The sequence below is a fragment of the Phoxinus phoxinus genome (genome assembly GCF_949152265.1).
Source record: "Phoxinus phoxinus genome assembly, chromosome: 2".
NCBI lineage: Eukaryota > Metazoa > Chordata > Actinopteri > Cypriniformes > Leuciscidae > Phoxinus > Phoxinus phoxinus.
Genome location: NC_136877.1, coordinates 22,101,567 through 22,123,734, shown reverse-complemented (window position 1 = coordinate 22,123,734; position 22,168 = coordinate 22,101,567). Strand labels below are relative to the sequence as shown.

The following is a 22,168-nucleotide window of genomic DNA, read 5'->3' as shown; positions in this document are numbered from 1 at the left end:
GCCGTGTGCGGATGTCGACCTCCATTGGCCAGCAGCGCGGACGAGACATCTAGCCTTTATTATATGATATCTATGGGCTAAACACCGATCTTCTGCTTCTTCTGTGTATATGCCCGTGGTTTGCTTGCAATTGGCAAAGGTGCATTATCGCCACCAACTGGGCTGGAGTGTCTATTATCCAAGCTCTCAACGGAAGAATCACGGGTGTGACGCGTTTGGAAAAATAGGTCCACAGTTTTACAACTAATGGTAAAACACCTGTTGGAATGCATCTTTTTCAGCGATTTTTGAGTGAGCATACCAGTGAACACCCCTGACCACTCGGTGAGTTTCACGTCTTTGTAAACGAAAGTTTAATGTGTTTTAGGAAGGAATGTTCCAGTGCACATAGACAACCATTGTGGAGGTGGGGGGAAAAGCAAAATAAACCTAAAATTCTTGGGACAGGAGCATGTGTCCAAATTTTAATCTTAACCGTTCTATTTCATCAGATACGATCTGTAAACGGGGCTTTAAGTGTAAAATACCGAACTTGTCCTTTAAAGGGCACCTATTATGACATTTAAAATGTTCCTAATGTTGTTGTGGGAGTCCCCAACAACAGTTTTACATGCATGCAATGACAAAAAAACACTTTTGTTGTCGTATAATATGCATTTATTTTTACCTGATTTGCTCACCGACTCCCAAATGATTCGTTCAACGACTCATTTTTCCAAACCCCTCCTTTGCGCGACGCTAATCTGCGTTGATTGGTCAGATGACCCAGCAGTGTTTACAGAGATAATACTTATTGTTTAACACGGAGTACAATTATGCTTTTATCAATTAAAGTGTTATAATAATGATTATAGTCCACTGCTTTGTAGTTTGTAGTAAAAAACTAAAAATAAGATAAAGAATTTAATGTTATGTTAGCGAGCATAGCCCAGAGTTAATATTGTAAAAGCACAATCAGTCTTTGTTTGCATTAGCCCGATGCATAAACATAACGTTTTTACAAAAAAAAAAAAAAAAAAATGCAGTTACTACGAGGTATTACTCTATTCTTTAAGACAACTCCGAAAACAATGACAAACACTTCACATATCTCAATACAATACCTAAGCTAAACGGTGCTTTCACAACAAACAAAATAATTACTAAGCATGCTACATAAAACATAAAAGCATCAATTATTAATAACACTTACAGGTTGTGATACGGAGAAGGAAGCTGGTGCAAATACACTTGGAACTGAACCTTCCTTCAATATCAGCCGGCTCGCGAATCCAAGTTTGACTGCATTTAAGTTGGTAAAGCAATCGTCTTCAAAATGGTGCGAACAAAGCACAAGGCTCAGACTATACTTCTGTGGTATAGTTGTATATATGTTGCAAAAATGCTCCTCCTTGGGCAGATGAAAAAATTTGGCTTTTGAGTCGCACTTCAGAACACAGCGTCTCGTCGCCATGACGTTTTCAAGTTTTCCCTGGCCTTGGAGCGCAATAAGTGGGCGTATCGTATTCAAATAACTTGACAAGTTGACGTCATCTAGTCAGAGAAAAAGCTTCGGTCTTCTAACGATTCATAAAAATGACTCCGAGTCGACTCTTACTTTTGAAAGACAATAACTTTATATACGGTGCACTTTCATATTTCAAACTTTGCAGGATGTTTTTGTTCACTTAGATCTATGTTACACACTACATGAAAGGTAAATTTCAAAATTCCATAATAGGTGCCCTTTAAACTAGTCCCAGACTAAAATGCATGTTTGAGCTGTTTTAACTGAAAGCAACTTGCACCGACATCTATTAGAATATGTCAGTGGTATTGTTTTGTCTCAAGATGCATACCAGTAATGTTTATAAAAGCTATGCCCTAATTGACCTAAGGCTTAATCCTGGCTTCGTCTAAGCCCTGTCTGTGATACTGGGCCTATGTCTCCATAGAAAGAATCCAAGCAGTCTGCATTAATGTATAACACAGTTTTGCCATGATCATATGCAAATAATCACACATATAACCAAATAAATGTTTCATTGTGGGATCTCATTTACAGATGTTGCTGAATCTATTTTGCATAAACGTAGCTGGAGTGCTGGAGTAGACTTTACAGTGTTTGACTCTTGAATTGTCAATACAAGATATTGACCAAAAATGTATGGACCTCTTGATGGAAATAACATCACAACATTTATTTCCATCTAGAGGTCCATACATTTTTTGTCAAGATCTTGTATTGACAATTTTGAGCACTTTGTAAAGTCTACTCATTTCCAGCACATCCCAATGACTTTCAAAGTATTTAGGGTCTGGACTCAAAGGTGCTAATTCATGTGTGAAAATTATTCTTCATGCTCCCGCCCAACCTTTCTTTTACAATTTGAGCCTGATAAATCTCATCATTGTCATCCTGGAATATGGCCATGATATGTCTTCCTACATGGTTGTAGAAATGAAAAGCTACACACTCCATCAATTAGGGTTAGAATATGCTAGAAACATAATTTTCACAGCATCAGACTTAAATCCAAACAGACCTCTTTTTCTTTTTTTCTTTTTCTTTTTTTGGCCGGGCAGTGAATAACACACTGGATATATTCCAATAGAAATATATATTCAATAGAAAGTGTTGAAGCTTGCTAATATGTTACTACCTATAACCTGCAGGGTAGGATCCTGACCTTATGCCTGTGCAAGTGGCTGCCTGCATGTGTGTGTGTGTGCGTGCGTGCGTGCGTGCATGAGAGAAAGAGAGAGAGAGTGTTATGTACGCACATAATCTGATGGATGTTAATAGTGAAATGGGGGTTATAAAGCTGGGCAAGTCTAGGCAGAGCTGTTTGTTTATGTCTATGGCTTCTAGGTTTGTCTGTTTATTTAACATCTTTTTTTCCCTAAAGATAATCTGAGGAACAGTAAGAGTGATATCCTGCTTCATCCAAAGATTCGACTTGAAAGTATTTTTCTCCTTTGAAAGTGTGTGCTTCATACTTCTCTAGTTGACTCATACTTAGCAAATCGTCTTTAAATGCATTTGCTAAGAATTGTGAAAAGTGTGTTAAAGTGTTAAAGCCTTCCTCTCAGTAATGACAAACATTGCAGAATTTATTTACTCTGATTAAGAATCACATATGAAACTATTGCATTGTGGAAGGTTGTGGGAGTGGTTTTAATAAAAAATATGTTTAAGATGAAAGACACAGAAATAAATAAATACAAGTATGGTCTCAAAAAGTCATTTACAATGAACAATTTGTGCATAAGGCACTATAGGCAATGCTCAAAAAATCTCCAATTATGTACTTCTCTCTCTCAGACTCTCCAATAATTTAGTCTGGTTAAACCCTGCCACTGCAAGCTTGTGTTCATTTGCCCACATCTCCAAAGCTATTCAACAACCGATACATATAACGCAAGTCCCCCACCCTACATTTTTTTCTTCTTCGATAATCATTTACATTCAAATACACATCACAATATGGAAGAAACAATCTGTCATGGCTTCTGTTTCATTGCGACTTAAAATAGTCCTGTGGTGTCACACATTTTTTGAATTATTTTATGAAAATAGTATTCAGAGAAGTATCCAGGGGTGCTGTAATTGGGGGAAGATTAGAATGAGTCTAAGAGGTCTGGTCAGACAGGCCCGTTCCTCAGCACCCAACGGCCCCCAAATGAGGAAAATTACGCTCTGCACCCGTGGCCATTTTGTGTGTAAATGTACATTTTTGACCAACGTTTTTCACTTTTGATGTTATTTATGGCACAAAGTTACTATTGTACTAATGAAACATCTGCTTATCACCAAAGCTCGCTCTGTTTTGCTGTAGATCATTAAATTGTTACTGACTCAGAAGTCTGTCCGAAATCAGTATTGTAAGTATACTTTCCTGCACAAATGCTGCCTGCAAAGTCATTGCCTGATAGGGCAGCGAGGCAACAAGTCAGCAGTTTTCGGACGCAGCCAGAATGTCAGCTACACCTGCACACACCCATATGCTCCTGAAGTACTTGTTGAGCTTTGAACTCCTTACAACATGTTTGGTACTTGTTTAATGATGTGAATTTATCTTGTAATTTACTTTGTGATTCATTCTCACTGTTAAATGATGCATTAGCAACACAGACCACTGACCTCAATGACGCTGGCGAGGCTGGTACGGGCCTGTCTGTTTGTCTTATGTGATCCACCATTTGCTCACCTGTTGTAAGTGAGAAAAGGCGCATCCATTCTGGAATTGAGTTTCAATTACCTACGGAATCGAGGACTTAATAATTTCCCCCCTAAATGTAATTATTGTTTTTTTCAAGTGTTCTTAATCTTTTAAATAGCCTACATGAAATCTTTATATAAATTATCTTGAACTGAGTTCTGTATGTTTTGTTATACGTTCAAATATCCACATCAGGTGGACATACGTCACACATGCGTTGCACCACATGCTTGTGTTACTTAATCCAGCTACATGACCCTTGGGAACCATAGTAATTGTATAGTTAACCTTTACTGTTGAACAGTGCCACTTGACCACTTCAAAAAACTAATTTAGGGAAAATCTGATTTTGGAAATCTGAAATGTGTCAATTATGTTCTATATCAATTGCAGGTTCCTAGAGATGCATGCCACTGCACACCAGCGCAAGACCACATAATCAAGGTCATTTAAAGCGTTAGATTTCCATTGCAATGTTATGTATATGTAAAATGTATGTTTGAAATAACACATGCATGAGAGGCTTTAAAGAGACAGTTTGTGTACATGCAGTACTTTCACCTGAGAATGTGCGTGTGTGTGTTTGTGTGTGAACCATGTCTATGCATGAAGGATTAGAGAGGTTTGGAACAGATTAGTTAATTATAGACACCTGTCTGCTAAGCATGGAGACTGGAGTCAGGTGGATGAGCTTGAAGAGTGTGCTGGACTGCATTCAGCATGGTGTAGCACAGGTGGGGGGAAGGCCGCAGATGTGAGACCATGTGCCTGTGCACATTCCTTGCATGTGGCCACACTCCAGAAAACGAGTGTTTCGTCTGGTGGGACAGTAGCTAACCAGATTCACTACAGACAGATAAAGCAGTGTCAGTATGTTTAACAAGGACATTTTTATATATATATATATCTTCTGTATTTAGTCATCATTTTGTCACTCTGAAAATGCAGGCCAGTTTTTGAGTATTTATAAGAATATTTATAAAAGTGTAAGGTTGCATTTTTATGTAATTAAAATGGAGCTTTTAGTGATTTTAAACCTGAAATATCACTGAGAAGGCCTCTGTTCTCATGCACTACTAATTGTTTGATTCGGTTAGATGGATTTGATGGCATCGTGCTTAGAGATCATGAGAAGCTCATGCCAACTTCTCTCATGTTAGGCCAGAGTCTGCACAACTGAAAGGTCATCACAGGTCAAGATTGGGATTTCCTAAAATAATGCAAAGTTAAGGTCATTATGTCCCCCTAGAAAGAACCAATCAGTCTGTATAAATGTTTGCTCTGGTCATATAATCACACATACAACCAATTAACTTTTCGTTATCAGAGTCTCGTTCACGGATTTTGCATGAATCTATTTTGTAAATGTTACAGCTTGACAGCTCGCCTGAATCCGTATTTCTGCCATGCATCACTCTTTGATTCCGTTCATTCATTTCAGAGCTCATTAGAGAAGATCAGACCTGGGGAGTGAGATGGAGGGGTTGAAACAATGAGAGAGAGGACGAGGAGTCTCAAGCATATTAGCTGCTACTTACACATAATCTGGGTGTTAGACTCCTCCTCCGTGTTGCCCCACGGAGCCCTGAGCAGCACCTCTTCGCCCATTTCACTAGTACTAATGGTGGGATAAGATCAATTCAAAGACAGAGGATTGTGCATGGAATCTCCTATCCGTCAATTTGATTGATCTTGCAAGCAAGAGTTGCTGATTGCATCAGAGCTGTCACTTATTAGAGTAATCCACCTGGCGCTTTGAGTTTTTGATTGACATTTCGAATGACCTGGACCGGATTTCCTGATGGATAAACTATAGATTGACAGCATTTCATTCAAAGGAATTTGTATAGCCCATGGCTGTCTAGCAAACTGCTGTGAAACTCTTCCCTTTTAGTAACTGCACTACAACAGGTAAGATGGACGATGAAACGTCTCTCGGGATCATCTTGCTCGTCCTTGCAATGTTGTTCTTTTTATTTTACAACTTTTGAATAGCGTTACCCTGATAAATACCTAGTGGATTTTGTGTTTAATGGTTATGTTTGGTCTGCAAAGATTTTTTTTTTTTTTTTTGCTAAACTTTTATAAGACTGTGTATGTTTCCAGCAAATAAAAATCAACGAAGTCAACAATGTCTGTACAATATATGCCTTTAATATTGTTTCTTGACCTTGATGAACTGATTTCTAAAAAGATCCAAATGAAAATCACTTAATCTCTAAATAACCTGCAGACAAACTCTTTTTGTCGGCTCACTTCAGACTTCACGTCAGTGAGAACTAATATAGACACACACAGAAATGCTATTATCTACAGTGTGAAACCAAAACTCACTCTCGCATTGACTTTTGCTACATACTCTCAACTGTTGTGCAACGCAATTATTGCTGTGCTCGAATGGCTAAAATTAACCAATCGCCAGGCTTTTATCTCATTAGGACTGGAGCTGTGTGTATCAGACAGTCTTTGATTTCTTTGGCATCATTCAACTTTTTAATCTTGTTCAGATGAGCCGGATTCCAGCTACTTTAAGAGTTTACAATGTACACAAACAGTTGAAGACATTTTATGTCATTAGAGTAGCTTCTGTGTTTCTTTTCTGATTTGGTAGATGTTTTTTTTTTTTTTTTTCATGTGTATTAACAATTTTTCTTTTCATTTCGTTAAATATTTCCATGCAGGTAATAATAATGGAATAGTACTGGTCCAAAGATGGCCTTTGAGATACATGTAGGCCTATCAATGGTCATCCTGATGCAATATACTGTTGTTGCATGCATGCGCTTAAGTACTGCAAGCCCATGGTTATGTAACCAAACAAGGTTATCTCTGTTGGAGCTGACTTCTTAGAGCCTTTTAATCCAGACCAGAGTAAAGCTAAACATCTCTCGTGTCATGTGACTTGACATGACCACCTGTAGTAGTTGGTATTCGGCTGGTAGACAACAGTAAAGGTGATGCAACAATGAGAGGCATGTTAGTCATATTCCCAGAAAACCCAGTACTGCTGATGTGATACCCTTACTTCCCAAAATCCTCAAATTCTCAAATTCCTCAAATTTTCAAGATCCGCAAATTCCCAAAATCAGTGAAAAATGCCCATTATAATTGTCCAAAATATGTCATGGTGCTTTTTTATTAGCGTGGTTACAGTTGTATATCAAACATTACCTGGACAGATAACATTATATTTGTATTTGCATTCCACTCTGTGGTTCATGGACATCGATTGCATCTGTACAATACGTGCAGATGTAAGATGTACAAAATGAAATCTAAGATATGAACGCAAGATATATTACACAGCATTGCCATTCTGTCAATGTAAATGTGTCTGCAGCACATGTCATACACAAACATATTTTGGTCCCACAAACTGACACCAACAACAATTTGTATCTATGACAATGAATACATTTAGCTTCAAGTGATAATTTCATGAAGTAGGCCTAGTTGATTTCACAAGTGTAGCTCACACTGTGTACTAGATCTTCTTGATGAGATCATTTATATTGACATACTTTACTGTCTGCTCCACTTCTTCCGTCTACCAGTGCCAACAAAATGCAGAAGCAAGTGGAGATCAGAATGCATGAGAATCATTTGGACCCTCCTACAACACCTGAAGAGCCCATGTGTTGGGGCTTCTGTGACAAACTCGTGAAGAACATGCTGCTTACGCTCACAATCCTTGGCAAGTCACTTTAGCATTTTTGTTACTTTAACAATTTGCTAATGGAATAACACGTGTTACTGTTTGTGGTAAAATATGCATGGATATGATAATCATAATTACCGGAAATCTTTCACATGTAATATGGCCATGCAGCCATCCATTTATTAGACTCAGTTTTTTAATTAAAGCCCAATGTTAAAACACTATTACTCATCAGACAATATGTTGAATAGATTTGAATTACCACATTATGCAGCAGTTAATTGTTAAACAGTATTTTTGTTTGTTTTCCAGTAGGAATGTATTGACATCCTTAAAACAAGATGCATTTTCTTGAGAAGAAAATTAAATTGTATCTTAAAAATGCCATGGGATACGAATATAAACCTAATTCAAGACATATTATTTGAAAATATATCAAATAAATCAAGCCTTATTAAGAAAGAAATTTGGTTACACTTTATTTTAAGGTGTCATTGTTACAGTGTAATTATATATGTAACTACTGAGTAAAATTAATCAACTACAACTTACTATATGGTTAGGGTAGGATTAGAATTTGGTTGAGGGTTAGTTGCATGTTACATGTTCCTGTAATTATGCATAATTTACTGTTGTATGGTAAGTACATGTAACATATGTAACAAGGATACTGTAAAATAAAGTTATACCAAATGTATTTATTTTTTGCAATACATGCCTATTGATTGAAGGCCTTTGTTCCACTTGTATCCATGTTTAGGGCCAAACAGTTTATCACTCACTATGTGGTTTTAAGGTTTGGCGTAGCATGTGCACCAGAAGGAATAGACCTAAGTGTGTTAATTAAGGATTACAGACATCAATGTTTTAAAATGTAAACTAAACAGCTATTATGTAACAGTAAGTATAATACATTATTCATTTAATTATTTTACACTGACTTTCCTACCCAATGAAGTCTATGTCATGCTTATTAAGAGGAACTTTGCCATGGTTTTGTTGTTGTTGTTTGCATGTGACATGCATGTATCAAAGTGCACTCACACTAATATAGTTGGCTGAGTGTGTTATCTAGGATAAATTAAATCTCAGAATCCTATTCAATGGTACTTTTATCAGCGTTCAAGAAACAATTGTCTTCTGATATTGTTATACTTCACAAGAGGTTCAATATTATATCTAATTGAAATATCTAATTTCTGTACTCTGATGTTCACTGTGATTCTCTGTATCTATCTCAGGTGTGATAGCAGGATCAGTAACTGGTATGCTACTGCGGTACGCATCACCACTCCCCGCTGATGTCATTATGGTCATTGCCTTCCCGGGTGACATTCTCATGAGGATGTTAAAAATGGTGATTTTGCCTCTGATCATCTCAAGTTTGATCACAGGTACTGTTATACGCTTTGCTAAACACCTTCAAAAATGCTATCATTGTAAAAAATAATACCTTTTTTTTTTTTGTTATGTATATGCTGGTAAACCAGCATAAATATAGCTGCATCCACAATGCGATATTGATATGTTGACCATTAATACAGTATGCGTATGTATCTCAAAGACCATCAGCAATGAATTCAGACAGAAATAACCTGCATGCAATGACTTTGGAGTCAAAGTAATGACCACAATGTTACAGCTTTTATAATAGCTTTTACAATTTGAAATATGGAATAGCTACATAAATTGTGATTTTGAAATTGTGATTTTGTCCTTTCAACTATTACTTTGTTATTCAGTATAAGATAAAATAAATAAAAAGCATGCCAATTAAATTTAAGGCGGATCAGTTTCAGTGGTTTATGAGCAGAACATGTTTAAACATGTTAGCAAAAAAAAAGTAAATAAAAATGTAAAAACATTCCAAATCTGAGAAACGTTTGGCAAATGCAACTAGTATCAGTAGCAATTGTTTTTTGTTTGTTTTTGTTTTTAGGATTAGCAGGGTTGGATGCCAAGTCCAGTGGTCGTTTGGGCACAAGGGCCATGGTGTACTACATGTCTACCACCGTCATCGCAGCTGTGCTTGGGGTGATCTTGGTGCTCCTCATCCACCCCGGTAACCCCAAACTGAAGGCAAACCTGGGCGAAGGGAAAAAGAATGATGAAGTGTCCAGTTTAGATGCCTTGTTTGATCTCATCAGAAATCTGTTTCCAGAAAATCTTGTCCAGGCTTGTTTCCAGCAGGTGTGTGTATCCAATGTGCTTTTGACTTCATATAAATGTATTCATTTAATACTTTATTTTTGTTAATCTTTCATCTGTTATTTCTCATTAGTCTTTCATTAATATACAGTGGCTGAATTATTAATAATACACAGTTCTTCAATCTCTTTATGTAGATCCAGACTGTTACTAACAAAGTAGAAGTAGCTCCTCCTCCAGTTCCAACTCGATTTGGACGAAATTCTACCAAGGGCGCAGCAAAATATGTGATCAAGAAGTCTCTTCAATTCAAGAGCGGCATGAATGTGTTAGGTATTAGATGGCTTTGATTCCATGATATATGCATGAAAGTGTCGTTTGTATATAGTCATGTACTTCACATTAACAAGGTGCCATTGTGTGTTTCTCTAGGTATCATTGGGTTCTTTGTGGCATTCGGCATTTGTATGGGAAAGATGGGAGAAAAGGCCAAGCTGATGCTCGATTTCTTCAACGTTCTCAACGAGATCGTTATGAAGCTTGTCGGCATGATCATGTGGTCAGCTTTTATGATTGTTAATGAGTAAAGTTTACATGATGTCCATTTTCTACCTTTAGTAGTCAGTAATCATTTGTTGACTGATTTATTAACTGACATTTATAGGCTACATTTTATGCTCACCAAGGCTGCATTTATATGATAAAAAAATACAGTAAAACTGATATTGTGAAACATTAGTACCATTTAAAATAACCGTTTTCTATTTTAATATATTTTATAGTTATGGCAAAGCTGAATTTACAGCATCATTACTCCAGTCTTCAGGGTCACATGATCCTCCAGAAATCATTCTATTATGCTGCTCAAAACACATTTCTTATTATTATCAATGTCAAAAACAGTTGCTTAATATTTTTGTGGAAACCGTGATGCATTTTTTAAAACAATTTTATGATTAATAGAAAGTTAAAAAGAACAGAATTTATTTGAAGCAGATTTTTTTTTGCAACAATGTAAATGTCTTTAATGTCACATTTGTTAAATCGTGCTTTAATAGTGTTTAATTTAATGCGTCCTTGCTGAATAAAAGTATTAATTTCTTTTTGATAAATCTTACTGACCATAAACGTTTGAACAGTAGTGTTAATGGTGGTGATTTCACTGTTTAACTGCCGTTAACTCTATTGAACTGACTTTCTGTCTCAGTTTGTTTCCTGCCATTCAATTACTGATTAATCTGTTATTTTCGGCTCTTGACTTTGCTGCACGTCTCTGTCTTGTAACAGGTATTCCCCCGTTGGTATTGCGTGTCTGATCTGTGGGAAGATTATTTCAATTAATGATCTGGAGGTGGTGGCCAGGCAGCTTGGAATGTACATGGTCACTGTCATCGTTGGACTTATCATTCACGGAGCCATTTTCCTTCCCTTAATATATTTTGTCATTGTTCGGAAAAACCCATATACATTCTTCATGGGAATTTTCCAGGCTTGGGTCACCGCTTTAGGAACAGCTTCTAGGTAAATGATATAACTTTTCCTCCAGTTGTGCCACGGTTTTACCTTTGAGAATTTTTAGACACATCGAGTTAAAGAGAGGGAAGGCTATTGTTTCGTTTGGCATCTTCAGAAGTTGAATAATGACAAGAGTAAACCGGAAATCTTGATATGTCTCTTTTGTAGTGCTGGGACATTACCTGTCACTTTCCGCTGTCTGGAGGAAAATCTCGGCATTGACAAGAGAGTCACTCGATTTGTATTACCTGTTGGAGCAACGATCAACATGGACGGTACAGCGCTTTATGAGGCAGTAGCGGCCATCTTTATTGCCCAGATGAATGGAATAGAACTTGATCCTGGCCAGATAGTGACAGTCAGGTAAGACCAAACCTCTAGACACAGAGGCATGCAAATATATGCTTTACACTAATATTATTCACTGGTGGCTCCATAAAAAAATTAATGAAAATTCAATCATGGTTTTCTCATCCTCATGTTGTTCCAAACCAGTTTACCGCCTTTTTGTCAGTGGAACAAAAACAGAAGATTCTTGCCATACAACATTCTTAGTGATCACGTCTGCAAGCTCTTAAAATTGCATCTAAAAAGCACTATAAAGGTAGTCCGTATGAATTATGCGCTACGTTACATTATTGGCTACATTCACATCATTAAGAATGATAGAACAATCTGATTTGTGAAGCCAAAGCAAGTGGTTCATTAAAAAGAATCAGCTCAAAATAGTGATTCCTTTTATGAGTTGGACTGATCCGGTTCTTGAGAACTCGATCTGGTAACAGTGCTTAACAACCCATCAGTGGGATGATTATCAGTAAATGAAGACCTAAATTTCAGTGTGTCTGTCATATAAAGCTATCATGTTGTTTTACAAGGCTTGGGAATATAAACTGTAGTATATTTTATAGCTTTACAGATGCAGTCACTATGACCTGTTGCTAAATGAACAATAGCTGTTTGAAGATTCTTTGAAAGTTCTCTTGAGTTCCACAGAAAAGACAAATCACTTGCAGAGTTGCCTATGAGTTTGGATTGACATGAAGGTGAATAAATATTGACAGAATTTTATTTTTTTAGGAGAATTATTCCATTAGTGGTCTGCATGCTACTTGTTTGAAACTAATTTTGATCAAATCACATGAATGAGAGCCAAGTGATGTATTATTCTTAAAGTTTGCAACTAATCAACTGAAAAATTTATGTTTTGTTTGTAGCCTTACAGCAACTCTCGCTAGCGTAGGAGCAGCCAGTATTCCCAGTGCTGGTCTGGTGACGATGCTTCTGATCTTGACAGCTGTGGGACTACCGACTCAAGACATCAGTTTACTGGTAGCAGTCGACTGGTTACTGTAAGTTAAATCAATCGCTCTCCCTGTTGATTTAGTGTTACACAAATTTTTAGCTCAAGGATGAGTTGTCAATCAAAAATGATCTCCAGTTTAAGATGTAGTGTCATGGCATGTTTAACCATTTGCTTTGCGTGCTGATACAAGCCCTAATGGCATTTGAAGTCGTTTAGCCTGGAGAGATGTGGTACCTTTCTTTGTTTCCTCCTGCTTTACCAAACAGGGACCGTTTCCGAACATCAGTCAATGTCGTTGGTGACTCGTACGGGGCGGGAATCGTGTACCACCTCTCCAAAGACGAGCTTGACCTATTTGATGCGCAGCAAAGGCCAGATGACTTTGAGATGGCCAAGACACAATCTTTTTTTGAGAATAACACTAACCACGGCGTATATACATCTCACAACTCCTATCAGCCGGTCCAGATAGATGATTGCAAGGTACATTTCACTCTCACAGACATAGAAACCTGTATGTAGATGCTTTTATTTAATTCCCCGACAATGTATGCATCATTGTGATATTTTGTTTTTTTTTACACTTTTGTATTTTTTGATCATTCCTGATGTGAAGGCATAAGAAATGAAACAAAACGATGGAATAAATAAATATGGTTTATTTATTTGTTCTGGTACTCAGTGAAATAGCAGTTTTTGTGCAGGCTTTGAATATCCTTATCAGTATTTGGATATGATCTATTTTGGCAATTATATACGTGTGTACAGTTAGGCGTTTACATTTTTGTATTGTACTAATGCCAAGCTGCCTTTGGCTGTTCTCAACAAAAAATGAAAGTGATACAAAGCACTAATGCGATCTACATTTTGAGATGACAAAGGCTGCTATTTCATTCTTTCAAGCTGAATGTTTTTAAGCTTGACAGAAAAGTGATTGTTTTCCATCAGTAAGAAAACTGCAGTGTTTGCCTCTTTTTCACTGCACTTGAGTAGACATTTTGACCCTGTGTTTCAAAAAATGCATAGGTCTGTGTGGTAGCACGCGTGACACTTTTAGAAGATTAGCTTTGGGCAGAGATTCACTGCAATAAGGAAAAAAAAATGCAAACTTTGTATACACAAAATATAACAATTCAAGTGATTTTCTCTATCTGTATCCAGTCTTTCAGCATTCTGTAAGGAATCCCGCTGCAGCTAATTATTATCTGTCTTGTGGTGGGTACATTTCTGTGAATTTGGATATAAATTTTACTGTTAAAATATCAGACTCTCTGCTCCAAACCATAAACAGTTTAGTTAGCACCGGTTAATGCATTTTGACTGTGCCTTGGTCCAACAGTTAGTTGTCCCTGATAATTGCTTTCAGGTAACCTTGGCCTCAAATGGTTCCCCTGCGGAGTTCTCACTTGTTGAGGAGGAACCATGGATACGCGAGTAACACAGCACACAGATCCAGCTCCGCCTTATCCTGAGTCCCACAAGCTTATCCTTTCTGGTGAAAACCAAATGCTAATTTTATACATAAATAAACAATCAGAAGTTACAACAGACCTTTTCACATGCACAAGCACTGACTTTTGTATGACAATCTCAGTTCATTTGATTCACAAAGGGAAGAGAATGTAGCTCGAAAGTAGCTGGTGCTCGTAGTGGTTCAGCTGGTTCAGCCTCATACATTATTATTCACACTCAAGGATTATGATAGTTCTAGGCCTTGGGTTTGGCGATCGATCTGAAACCTGCTGCCTTAAGGCTACCACATAGAAGGATCACAATGGCTTGTCCAGCCTGGGACCCCAGACTGACCCTAGAGCACTACTAGTGGCAGGAGGAGAGAAGTGCAGTTTGTTTGCTGAAGATACCTTTGACTGGCTTGGCTTAGGTGGATTAACCCTTGGTGGCGGCACTCCAGATCAGCCTCTTATAAGAGCTTACCAATGTACTTAGTGGTTCTGAAATAGTGGTTTGCCTCTAAATGCTGCCACTTATTTTTAGATGCCACCCGACGTAAATGCCACGTCAGCAATTACAGAGCGATTATACATAAAGTATGACATTGAGTTGATTGGCGTTATCTGAAAGGAATGGTGGCTTTAATATCCTACATAGTGGACTGCATAAGAAGATATTCAGATATTTATGCGTGTTTTTGTTTGAGGGAAGGGACTTGCATGTGTGTAGGTTTTGTACGTATCTGTGTGCTTTGTTAAATTATCGATTTATTTATGTATTTATTTGCTAAGTTGCAATCTTGCCTTGAAGACATCAACTGCAAACGGTGCAGCCAGAAGACTTTATGACATTAATATCAAATGCAATCCCATTTTCTTGGATCGTAGAGCAATAATAGTGTTTGATTCTCTGAGGAGCCATTTTGAGTACTCAGATATTAAGTCCAGTTGAATGGATTCTATATACGTGCTGATAATAGAGGCTCTTATGTTGGTTGGTGCTCAGGTTGTTAGCATGTTAAGAGATGACAGAATTGAGATTTATCATTAAATCTGCACCATTTAATTTAGTCGTTTTTAATTACTAGCAACACAATAAACATTCCTTTTTTGCACCAGAATCTTAAAATGTTCTCATTAAAGTGCCTCCTTGCACTTTCTGTAAATAAATAAATACACATATATATGCTGTCATATTTTAGGTATATTTTTCATGCAAACTTAAGTGTGGTATTAATTTCATCACTTTTTCGTCTGTTGTTTTATAAAACAACGGCAATTCATGTATTCACTTGAGTATATTATTTTACTAGGTCGATTAGAGTTTAACAGGTTGTCTTAGTCTTAGCACTATGTACCGTATACGCCACTTGGAACAAGTGGCTGTGAAACACTGACTGATGAGTAAAAATGTATGTATGGAATGTAAGCATATTTTTCACTGTTATTTTGTCTCAAAATTTGTGTATTGTTAAATATTTTGTTAGGGATAATGACACTAGGGGAAAAAGTCAAATTACTAATTATAAACCTGGCTTGCTACAGATTTGACAGCCCTGTTGAGTACAGAGAAAATAAAGTGCAACCTACAGTAGATACAGTATCGGTAATATAAATGTGTGACCTGGAATATCTGTTTAGGCAGGGCCTGACACATCTAGAGGTACTGTGATGTATGGTATAAATGTGACTATCCTGCTCGTTTTATTTGTGCAACCCTGTTTGGTTACAAAGACATTGTATAACTTTGTCTACCAAACTGTCCACTTTTTAAATTTGTCTTTTTCCTCTATTTTTCTATTAAATACCTATAACAAATTGTAAATAAAGGCAATGCTTCTTGTCTCAAAGTGTTTCTTGTTTTTCTTCAGTTTTCAAGTCTTTAGGCAGTGGGTGTCAGATTTATTTTATTAAAATATGTAAATATGCTTTTACTACCTGTAGATTTGACATATTATACATTTTATTGAAATAAATGTGTTCTGAGAGCTGGCAAAATATGTATTTGTGGGTAATTTAATAAATGCAAAGATTTACAATTGCCTCATTGCAATACAAACTGGATATGGTATCTCTATTTATAAAAGACAGGGCAATATCTAACATTCAAAAATGCATAATTTCTCACACAGTACATAGTACTTACAAACAGATGAAAACCAGTATAAAATGTTTTCTCACCATATCATTCTTAATCGTCAGTCAATAATAGATAATAAGCATTTCTATTATTGAAATAATACTTTAAAAATGAAAAGAAATATGAAATGTAAAAAAAATAAAAAAATTCTGAAGCAACAAAATGGAAGAAAATTGCACACTATTATTTGAAGAAAAAAATTATAATTAAAAGTCATCAGTGCAAATAAAAGCGACAGCAGAGTTTTAAAACCTACACAGTATCCACTTATGTTTTAACTATTTAAAGATTTAACTTTGTATTTGGCATACTGTGAATTACTATTATTTTGATCTATTTTGAGAGCTTTATTTAAAGCTCAGGCTCTGGCAATGTTAGCCATTTCTCTCCATCAGCTTCACCTGTGTTACATTAAATACTCTTTCTCATGCTCGTCCAGACAGGTAGCTGTAATGTCCTCTGTTTTACCATTCAGGGTCGTAACACTCATCAGTGCCACTATCTCCTGCTCTTTCTCTGACAGTGGCAGTGTTTCTGTTTTACTGTAGTCTTTGTTGTGCTCCTCAGTCGTGATGTTTATGCTCTTTCTCGGTCCATACCACCTATAAGTAAGGAGTTACATTCAGTAAACTAAAGCCAGGCTTCAATGGCAGATAATTGTGATGCATTTAAAGATGAAGAAAATCTAAAAAGTAAACTTACTTGTCTCTAGTGGCAATAGCAGCAAGTATGCATACAATGGCTCCAATAACCACACAGAATGCAAAGATTATCAACCAAGCTGCAGAGGAGAGAAACATGGTAAATTGACAGATTTACATTATGTCAGTAAGTAAAAAGTTAAGAAACTGATGGTATCTGAAGTGCTGTCATACAAACTTACTAGATAGTCCCTCTCCTTGTCTGGCTGATTTTGGTGGTGGAAGGAATCGAGATTTTCCTGCATTGAAGATACATTTGTAATGTTACAAAATTGACCAATATATTTAAGCAAGTTATGTACTACTTGATGATATTAAACACAATGTCAATTAAAATGTAGCTTATTTATGTAACTATCATCAATGGCCAAACTAAATGTGCATTTTATTAGTAGTCTGTCTGCTTAATATCTGCTAACTCTGAATGATGATGCTCTCCAACAGACATTCTACTGCCTATCAGTAACTTTGCAAATACATGTCAACCTAACTGTCTACCGAGTTAGTAGACATGTAGGACATGTGGGTTATTGATTGATCTGTTGATTGATTGATTGTTACTCTAAGGCAGAAACATGTTGGCCGAATATATGAGGGCTGTGGGGTGTGGATTTTCTGGGGACATTCACCTTCAGAACTGGTGTTCAATTTTGGAGCCACTTTTGGAGCCTCTATTGGAGCCTCTTTTGAAGCCTCAATTGTACTTGTTATGGATTTTTTCTCAGCTGCCTCTGTGGTAATCGACCTTAATGTGAATTGACTAGGCTCAGGATCTGATGCTGATCCACTCCCCTCTGTATCAGGGAACAAAACACGGGGGGCAACAGAGGATGAGCTCTTCTCAAAACTGGGCTTGTTTGTAGGGCCTTTAGTGTCCAAGGTAGGAAAAGTAGATGGTGTCATGTCCACATCAGGAAGAACTGTTCTGGGGAGCTCCATGTCATTCAAAGGGGAAGTTTCTCTTTTTACTCTTTCCATTATCTCCTCCAAATCTACTAGAAAGCCCTCCGTCTTGACCTCCTTAAGAATGTCTTCATGTGGCTTTTCATCTTTGCAAGAAATCACATAAAAGATTACTGTCAAAAAGCTTAAATATTTAAGTGATACATCAGTGTTTTGCATTGCTGTACTGACACCAAAACAAAAATAAAGATCGGAAGGTTGCGTTTTAATGTTAAACTACACATATACTTTGCTATGTTAGTACAGAGTGAATGGTCAGAGAAACAATAATAAACAAGTATGTACATCCTAAGTATTCAAATAAAATAAAATCAGCTATTTTTTTGCTCCTCCTTCATTGTGGTACTGCAGGTGCGTAAAAATGTCTGAGGTCACAGAGATATGACTAATGTTCTGGATTAGGCGTGGTTGGGCTACGAACAATGAAGTGTATGTCTGCTGCATGTCTTGCTTCTTCACAATACACACCCCTCAACTCAAAAGTAAAGCTAATTCAGTAAAATCTAAGCAATCTAAGTCTAAGTATATAAAAATCTAATTCTAGGCACTGCATGGAATAAGAAAGGGAACTTACTTTCTGTGGCCGTGATTCCATTGGTTGCACCCTTGGAGTTACTTTTAACAGTATCTTCACAGTTTGATGAATCTTTGAGGGAAGGAAAATTAAAGGTCAACAAGATGTGTTTTTATATTGTTTCTCAAGACACTTCTTCATTCTCTTTACACTCACCTGATGGGTTAAAACAGAAAACATCCGAAAGATATTCTGCTGCTTTAGGGTGGAAGGTGACCTCCGTGGAACTGGAGTCACAGTTTGGAGCATTATTGTGTGGGAGGAATGTGACATTTTGACCATCAATCCAGCCGTATCTAAACAAAGGTGTGGGGTTCATTAAAAACAATTAACTACTGCCATTAGGAAAAATCAAAAGAAGTGTGTTTATGTCTGAACATGTTATTTAGCTCTAGGCAAAGGCTATTGTACTCAGAATCTTTTCTTTACCTGCATGTTCTCAAGCCTTTTTGGTAAGCTTCAATGATCTGTTCCTGTGTTGCCAGTTTGTAATCTAAACTCTGACACAATTCGAAAGCCTGTTGGAAAGTCAGAGAGTAACGGATGGTTCCCTCAACATGGAGAACACCAGCAAAGCTGCATCTGCCACTGTGACCTGTCGGAAGAGAAACTAATGTAAATATTCAAAGGCAGAAATCTTTATTTATGTATTAATTGTTTTCCATGTATAATCACACTAATGACTAGCTTGTAAATGAGAGCCAAATGTAGGCTCTGTGTGTGACGGATGAGCAATTTAGCATTAGGTATCATTAGATTAATCTCTTAATGATTCATTGCATGTGCAGACATGAGCACATCTGTAACATCGAGAAGACCATCTGTAAGTCTTCGACTTTGTAAAGGACCTCTCGTTTTTGTTTCAAAATACATGTTTAGACCAGCAAGTGATTTTAAAGAAATCAATTACTGGAGCAACTGATATTGGCCTATAGTGTCCAGAGGAGGGAATAAGTAGACACCAGGTATACTACTTGATGGTCCGAGATTGCTGTATGATCTTGTAGGATTGCCAAAACCGCACAGTCTGTAGCAGGCAAGATCATTACAAATCACACTGGATCTAATAAACTTGGGTATGACATCTATGTAGACTGTACGTTGATGACACATATTAAATCGTAGGCTACGACGTAAGTTCGTATAGAAGTATAAAACGTCATCAGCATGCACTCGTGGTAAACAAATTGAGCAAGATGAATCGCACTTTGGCAATTGTGGTTTTTATGTGTGTTGAAATAAAAGAGGAAGCAAGAGAGGAGAATATGCGGTTATGGCTATGGAAAAGAGGCCAACTTGGCATGCCAATTTTGTAAATGGAGCTTGAGGTAAGTAGTTTTAAGTTTTAGCACGCGTTGATCAATACCCCATTTCATGTTGCATTTTTATTGGCTGGTCAGTAGACATAGGTCGTAGCATTAAACACTGTGAAATGATCACTGTCAGAAATTTATCGCAGCCTATCTTTGGTCGCAAGACCTTGGCAACAGACGTCTATGAACCTCACTGTACTACTTAGGACCACCATTTTGGAGTCACGACACGATTGGTCATCTTTCGTCTGGGACAGCACAAAATCGTACAATGTGTACCGGGCATAAAAGAAAAGGAGATTAATAAACTCCTGAGTAAAGCAGATTATATTATTATATTGTATTATATGTACAATAAACTTAACAAGCCAGGGGCTGTATTACAGAAACATCATTACTCTTATCTTTAACCATAGCGGTATCAGTTGAAACATGTCAGATCTTAATTTTATTCCAAAGATATGAAGTTTACTACAACCCAAGGCCTTTATCCTAAACCACATCGCAACATCTACAAACTCTATCAAATTTATCTACAAAGAATATCGTCAATGCACTAAAATCGTAAATATATCCTTATCTTGCCACTATAATGCATCTTGACCAAGACTATGCCAGAGGCACCTCTGAGATCAATAAGTAACACATTCGCCATCACTCACCCTGAACCGGGGCTGCCTGAAGTAGAGCTGGTGATCCAGTAGCTAGTACCACAAGTAACAAAGTCCACATGGTCCGTGCTGTGTCATGTGCTAGATGAAGGGAAGTATACCTGTTTGTCGGCCCTGAACTGGTTTGGTTCTTACAACGCTTTGATTCTCCTTTGTAGTTTTCTGAACCCTCTAGAAATGTGTCTCACCTCTTTTATATGCTCAGACCAAGGTATGCTTGGTGAGCAATGATGGGTGGTGCTATAATGAACACACCCTCACTATTGTCTCTCACATTTCCTCCCCCCCCCCCCCCCCCCCTCTCTCTCTCTCTCTCTCTCTCTCTCTCTCTCTCTCTCTCTCTCTCTCTCTCTGCATCAGTGCAGCCAGCATTAACATACCAGACACATTGAAACTCATGGAGTTTCATTGAGATCAACATCAGCAGCAAGTGTTTTGCAATATGAACTACATGATTTAAAATGTAATTACATATAAAGACACCTATATAAATTGGGACTAACTTAAATGCATGTCTGGATAAGTGTGTTGTGTTCTTCTTCTTTAAATGAAAAGGCTGAGCAGTGGGAGTAAATAAGCAATTTGGCCTCATGCATTATGATGAGTCACTGCAAACATTACAGTGGTGTGGCTGACTCAGGTGTGTGAACAATCACCTCGCCCCATGTGTGCTGATACACGTTCACTTCCTGCTTCAAGTGCAGAAAGAAAGTAAAAGGAAGGTGGCTCATAGGAGGTTATCACGGGCCAGACCACTGCGGTTTTGGTTTTCATGTTGGAACTTGTGGATCTTAAATGGAATTTAAGAATCTACTGTATAATTTGAAAATATTTCCTTGACATTTTATCAATGAAGTTAATAAGAATCAGCATGTGTTGAAATACAAATTCTAAAGAAACGGGTGACATAGATAAGAACTTTTTTTTTTTTTGTTATCCAAACAGACAGTTCATTCCTTAATCCTTAAAAGTCCTCTGTTTCATTATTATTCATCTATTTACATTAGACAAATATGGACACACACACACACACACACACACACACACACACACACACACACACACACTTGTACAGCTGTCTTCGTGGGAACATTTAACCCCTTTCCCAATACAATCTCTAGCTCCGTACCCTACAACTAACCATTACAACTAAGTGCCTAACCCAAACCTTTATCTTAAAGCTAATAACCATAGCCTATCCCTAAAACCAGGTCTTGACCCTCAAACAGGCCTTTAAGAGGGTATCAGAAAGTGAGGACCTGAAGAAACATAGGCCTATGCCTATCATATTCTGCTAATATATTTGCATTGAAGGGGTAGGTATTGACAGGTAGCTATGTATGGACATTAAAAAAAAGTTTCAAACCACATGAATATGATACTGGTAGCACAATCTGATAGGTATGCTATTTTTCACTATCAATTTGTATTTTGTAGGCTACCGATAACGATCTGTTATTCACATTTATTTGAACGTTATTCACATTTATTTGCACAAACACGTTTATCTAGCCACACACACACAC

At 37.2% G+C, this 22,168-nt stretch overlaps 2 protein-coding genes across 4 annotated transcripts; one reads left to right on the top strand and one right to left on the bottom strand.

Annotated features, from left to right (window-relative positions):
• Positions 1–5,661: 5,661 nt before the first annotated feature.
• Positions 5,662–16,274, top strand: slc1a2a (solute carrier family 1 member 2a). 3 transcript variants are annotated; one of them, XM_079637707.1, is made up of 12 exons: positions 5,662–6,113; positions 7,757–7,896; positions 9,102–9,254; positions 9,800–10,050; positions 10,206–10,341; positions 10,441–10,567; positions 11,296–11,529; positions 11,692–11,886; positions 12,741–12,875; positions 13,096–13,312; positions 13,991–14,044; positions 14,196–16,127. In XM_079637707.1, the coding sequence occupies exons 2-11, from the start codon at positions 7,767–7,769 to the stop codon at positions 14,006–14,008; spliced, it is 1,596 nt and encodes a 531-aa protein (XP_079493833.1). In that variant the 5' UTR covers positions 5,662–6,113; positions 7,757–7,766; the 3' UTR covers positions 14,009–14,044; positions 14,196–16,127. The 3 variants fall into 3 exon arrangements, with proteins under 3 accessions (XP_079493833.1, XP_079493831.1, XP_079493832.1); XM_079637705.1 differs by lacking the exon at positions 13,991–14,044 and having other exon boundaries at positions 5,663–6,113; positions 14,196–16,274; XM_079637706.1 differs by having other exon boundaries at positions 5,805–6,113; positions 13,991–16,125.
• Positions 16,167–20,857, bottom strand: cd44a (CD44 molecule (IN blood group) a). Its single transcript, XM_079637778.1, has 8 exons — positions 20,634–20,857; positions 19,088–19,253; positions 18,815–18,954; positions 18,659–18,730; positions 17,751–18,170; positions 17,304–17,360; positions 17,123–17,201; positions 16,167–17,022 (listed from the first exon to the last, which is right to left on the bottom strand). Exons 1-8 carry the CDS (start codon positions 20,701–20,703, stop codon positions 16,827–16,829), a joined length of 1,200 nt encoding a protein of 399 aa, XP_079493904.1. The 5' UTR covers positions 20,704–20,857; the 3' UTR covers positions 16,167–16,826.
• Positions 20,858–22,168: the final 1,311 nt, after the last annotated feature.

Bases quoted from the DNA above. Each gene is read 5' to 3' on its own strand.
- slc1a2a (XM_079637705.1), top strand. From the start codon at position 7,767: ATGCAGAAGCAAGTGGAGATCAGAATGCATGAGAATCATTTGGACCCT. The intron at 11,530-11,691 runs GTAAATGATATA...TCTCTTTTGTAG, and splicing joins GCTTTAGGAACAGCTTCTAG to TGCTGGGACATTACCTGTCA. The intron at 11,887-12,740 runs GTAAGACCAAAC...TTTTGTTTGTAG, and splicing joins GGCCAGATAGTGACAGTCAG to CCTTACAGCAACTCTCGCTA.
- cd44a (XM_079637778.1), bottom strand. From the start codon at position 20,703: ATGTGGACTTTGTTACTTGTGGTACTAGCTACTGGATCACCAGCTCTA. The intron at 17,361-17,750 runs GTGAATGTCCCC...TCTTCAATGCAG, and splicing joins ATTGAACACCAGTTCTGAAG to GAAAATCTCGATTCCTTCCA. The intron at 17,023-17,122 runs GTAAGTTTACTT...CCTTACTTATAG, and splicing joins GCTATTGCCACTAGAGACAA to GTGGTATGGACCGAGAAAGA.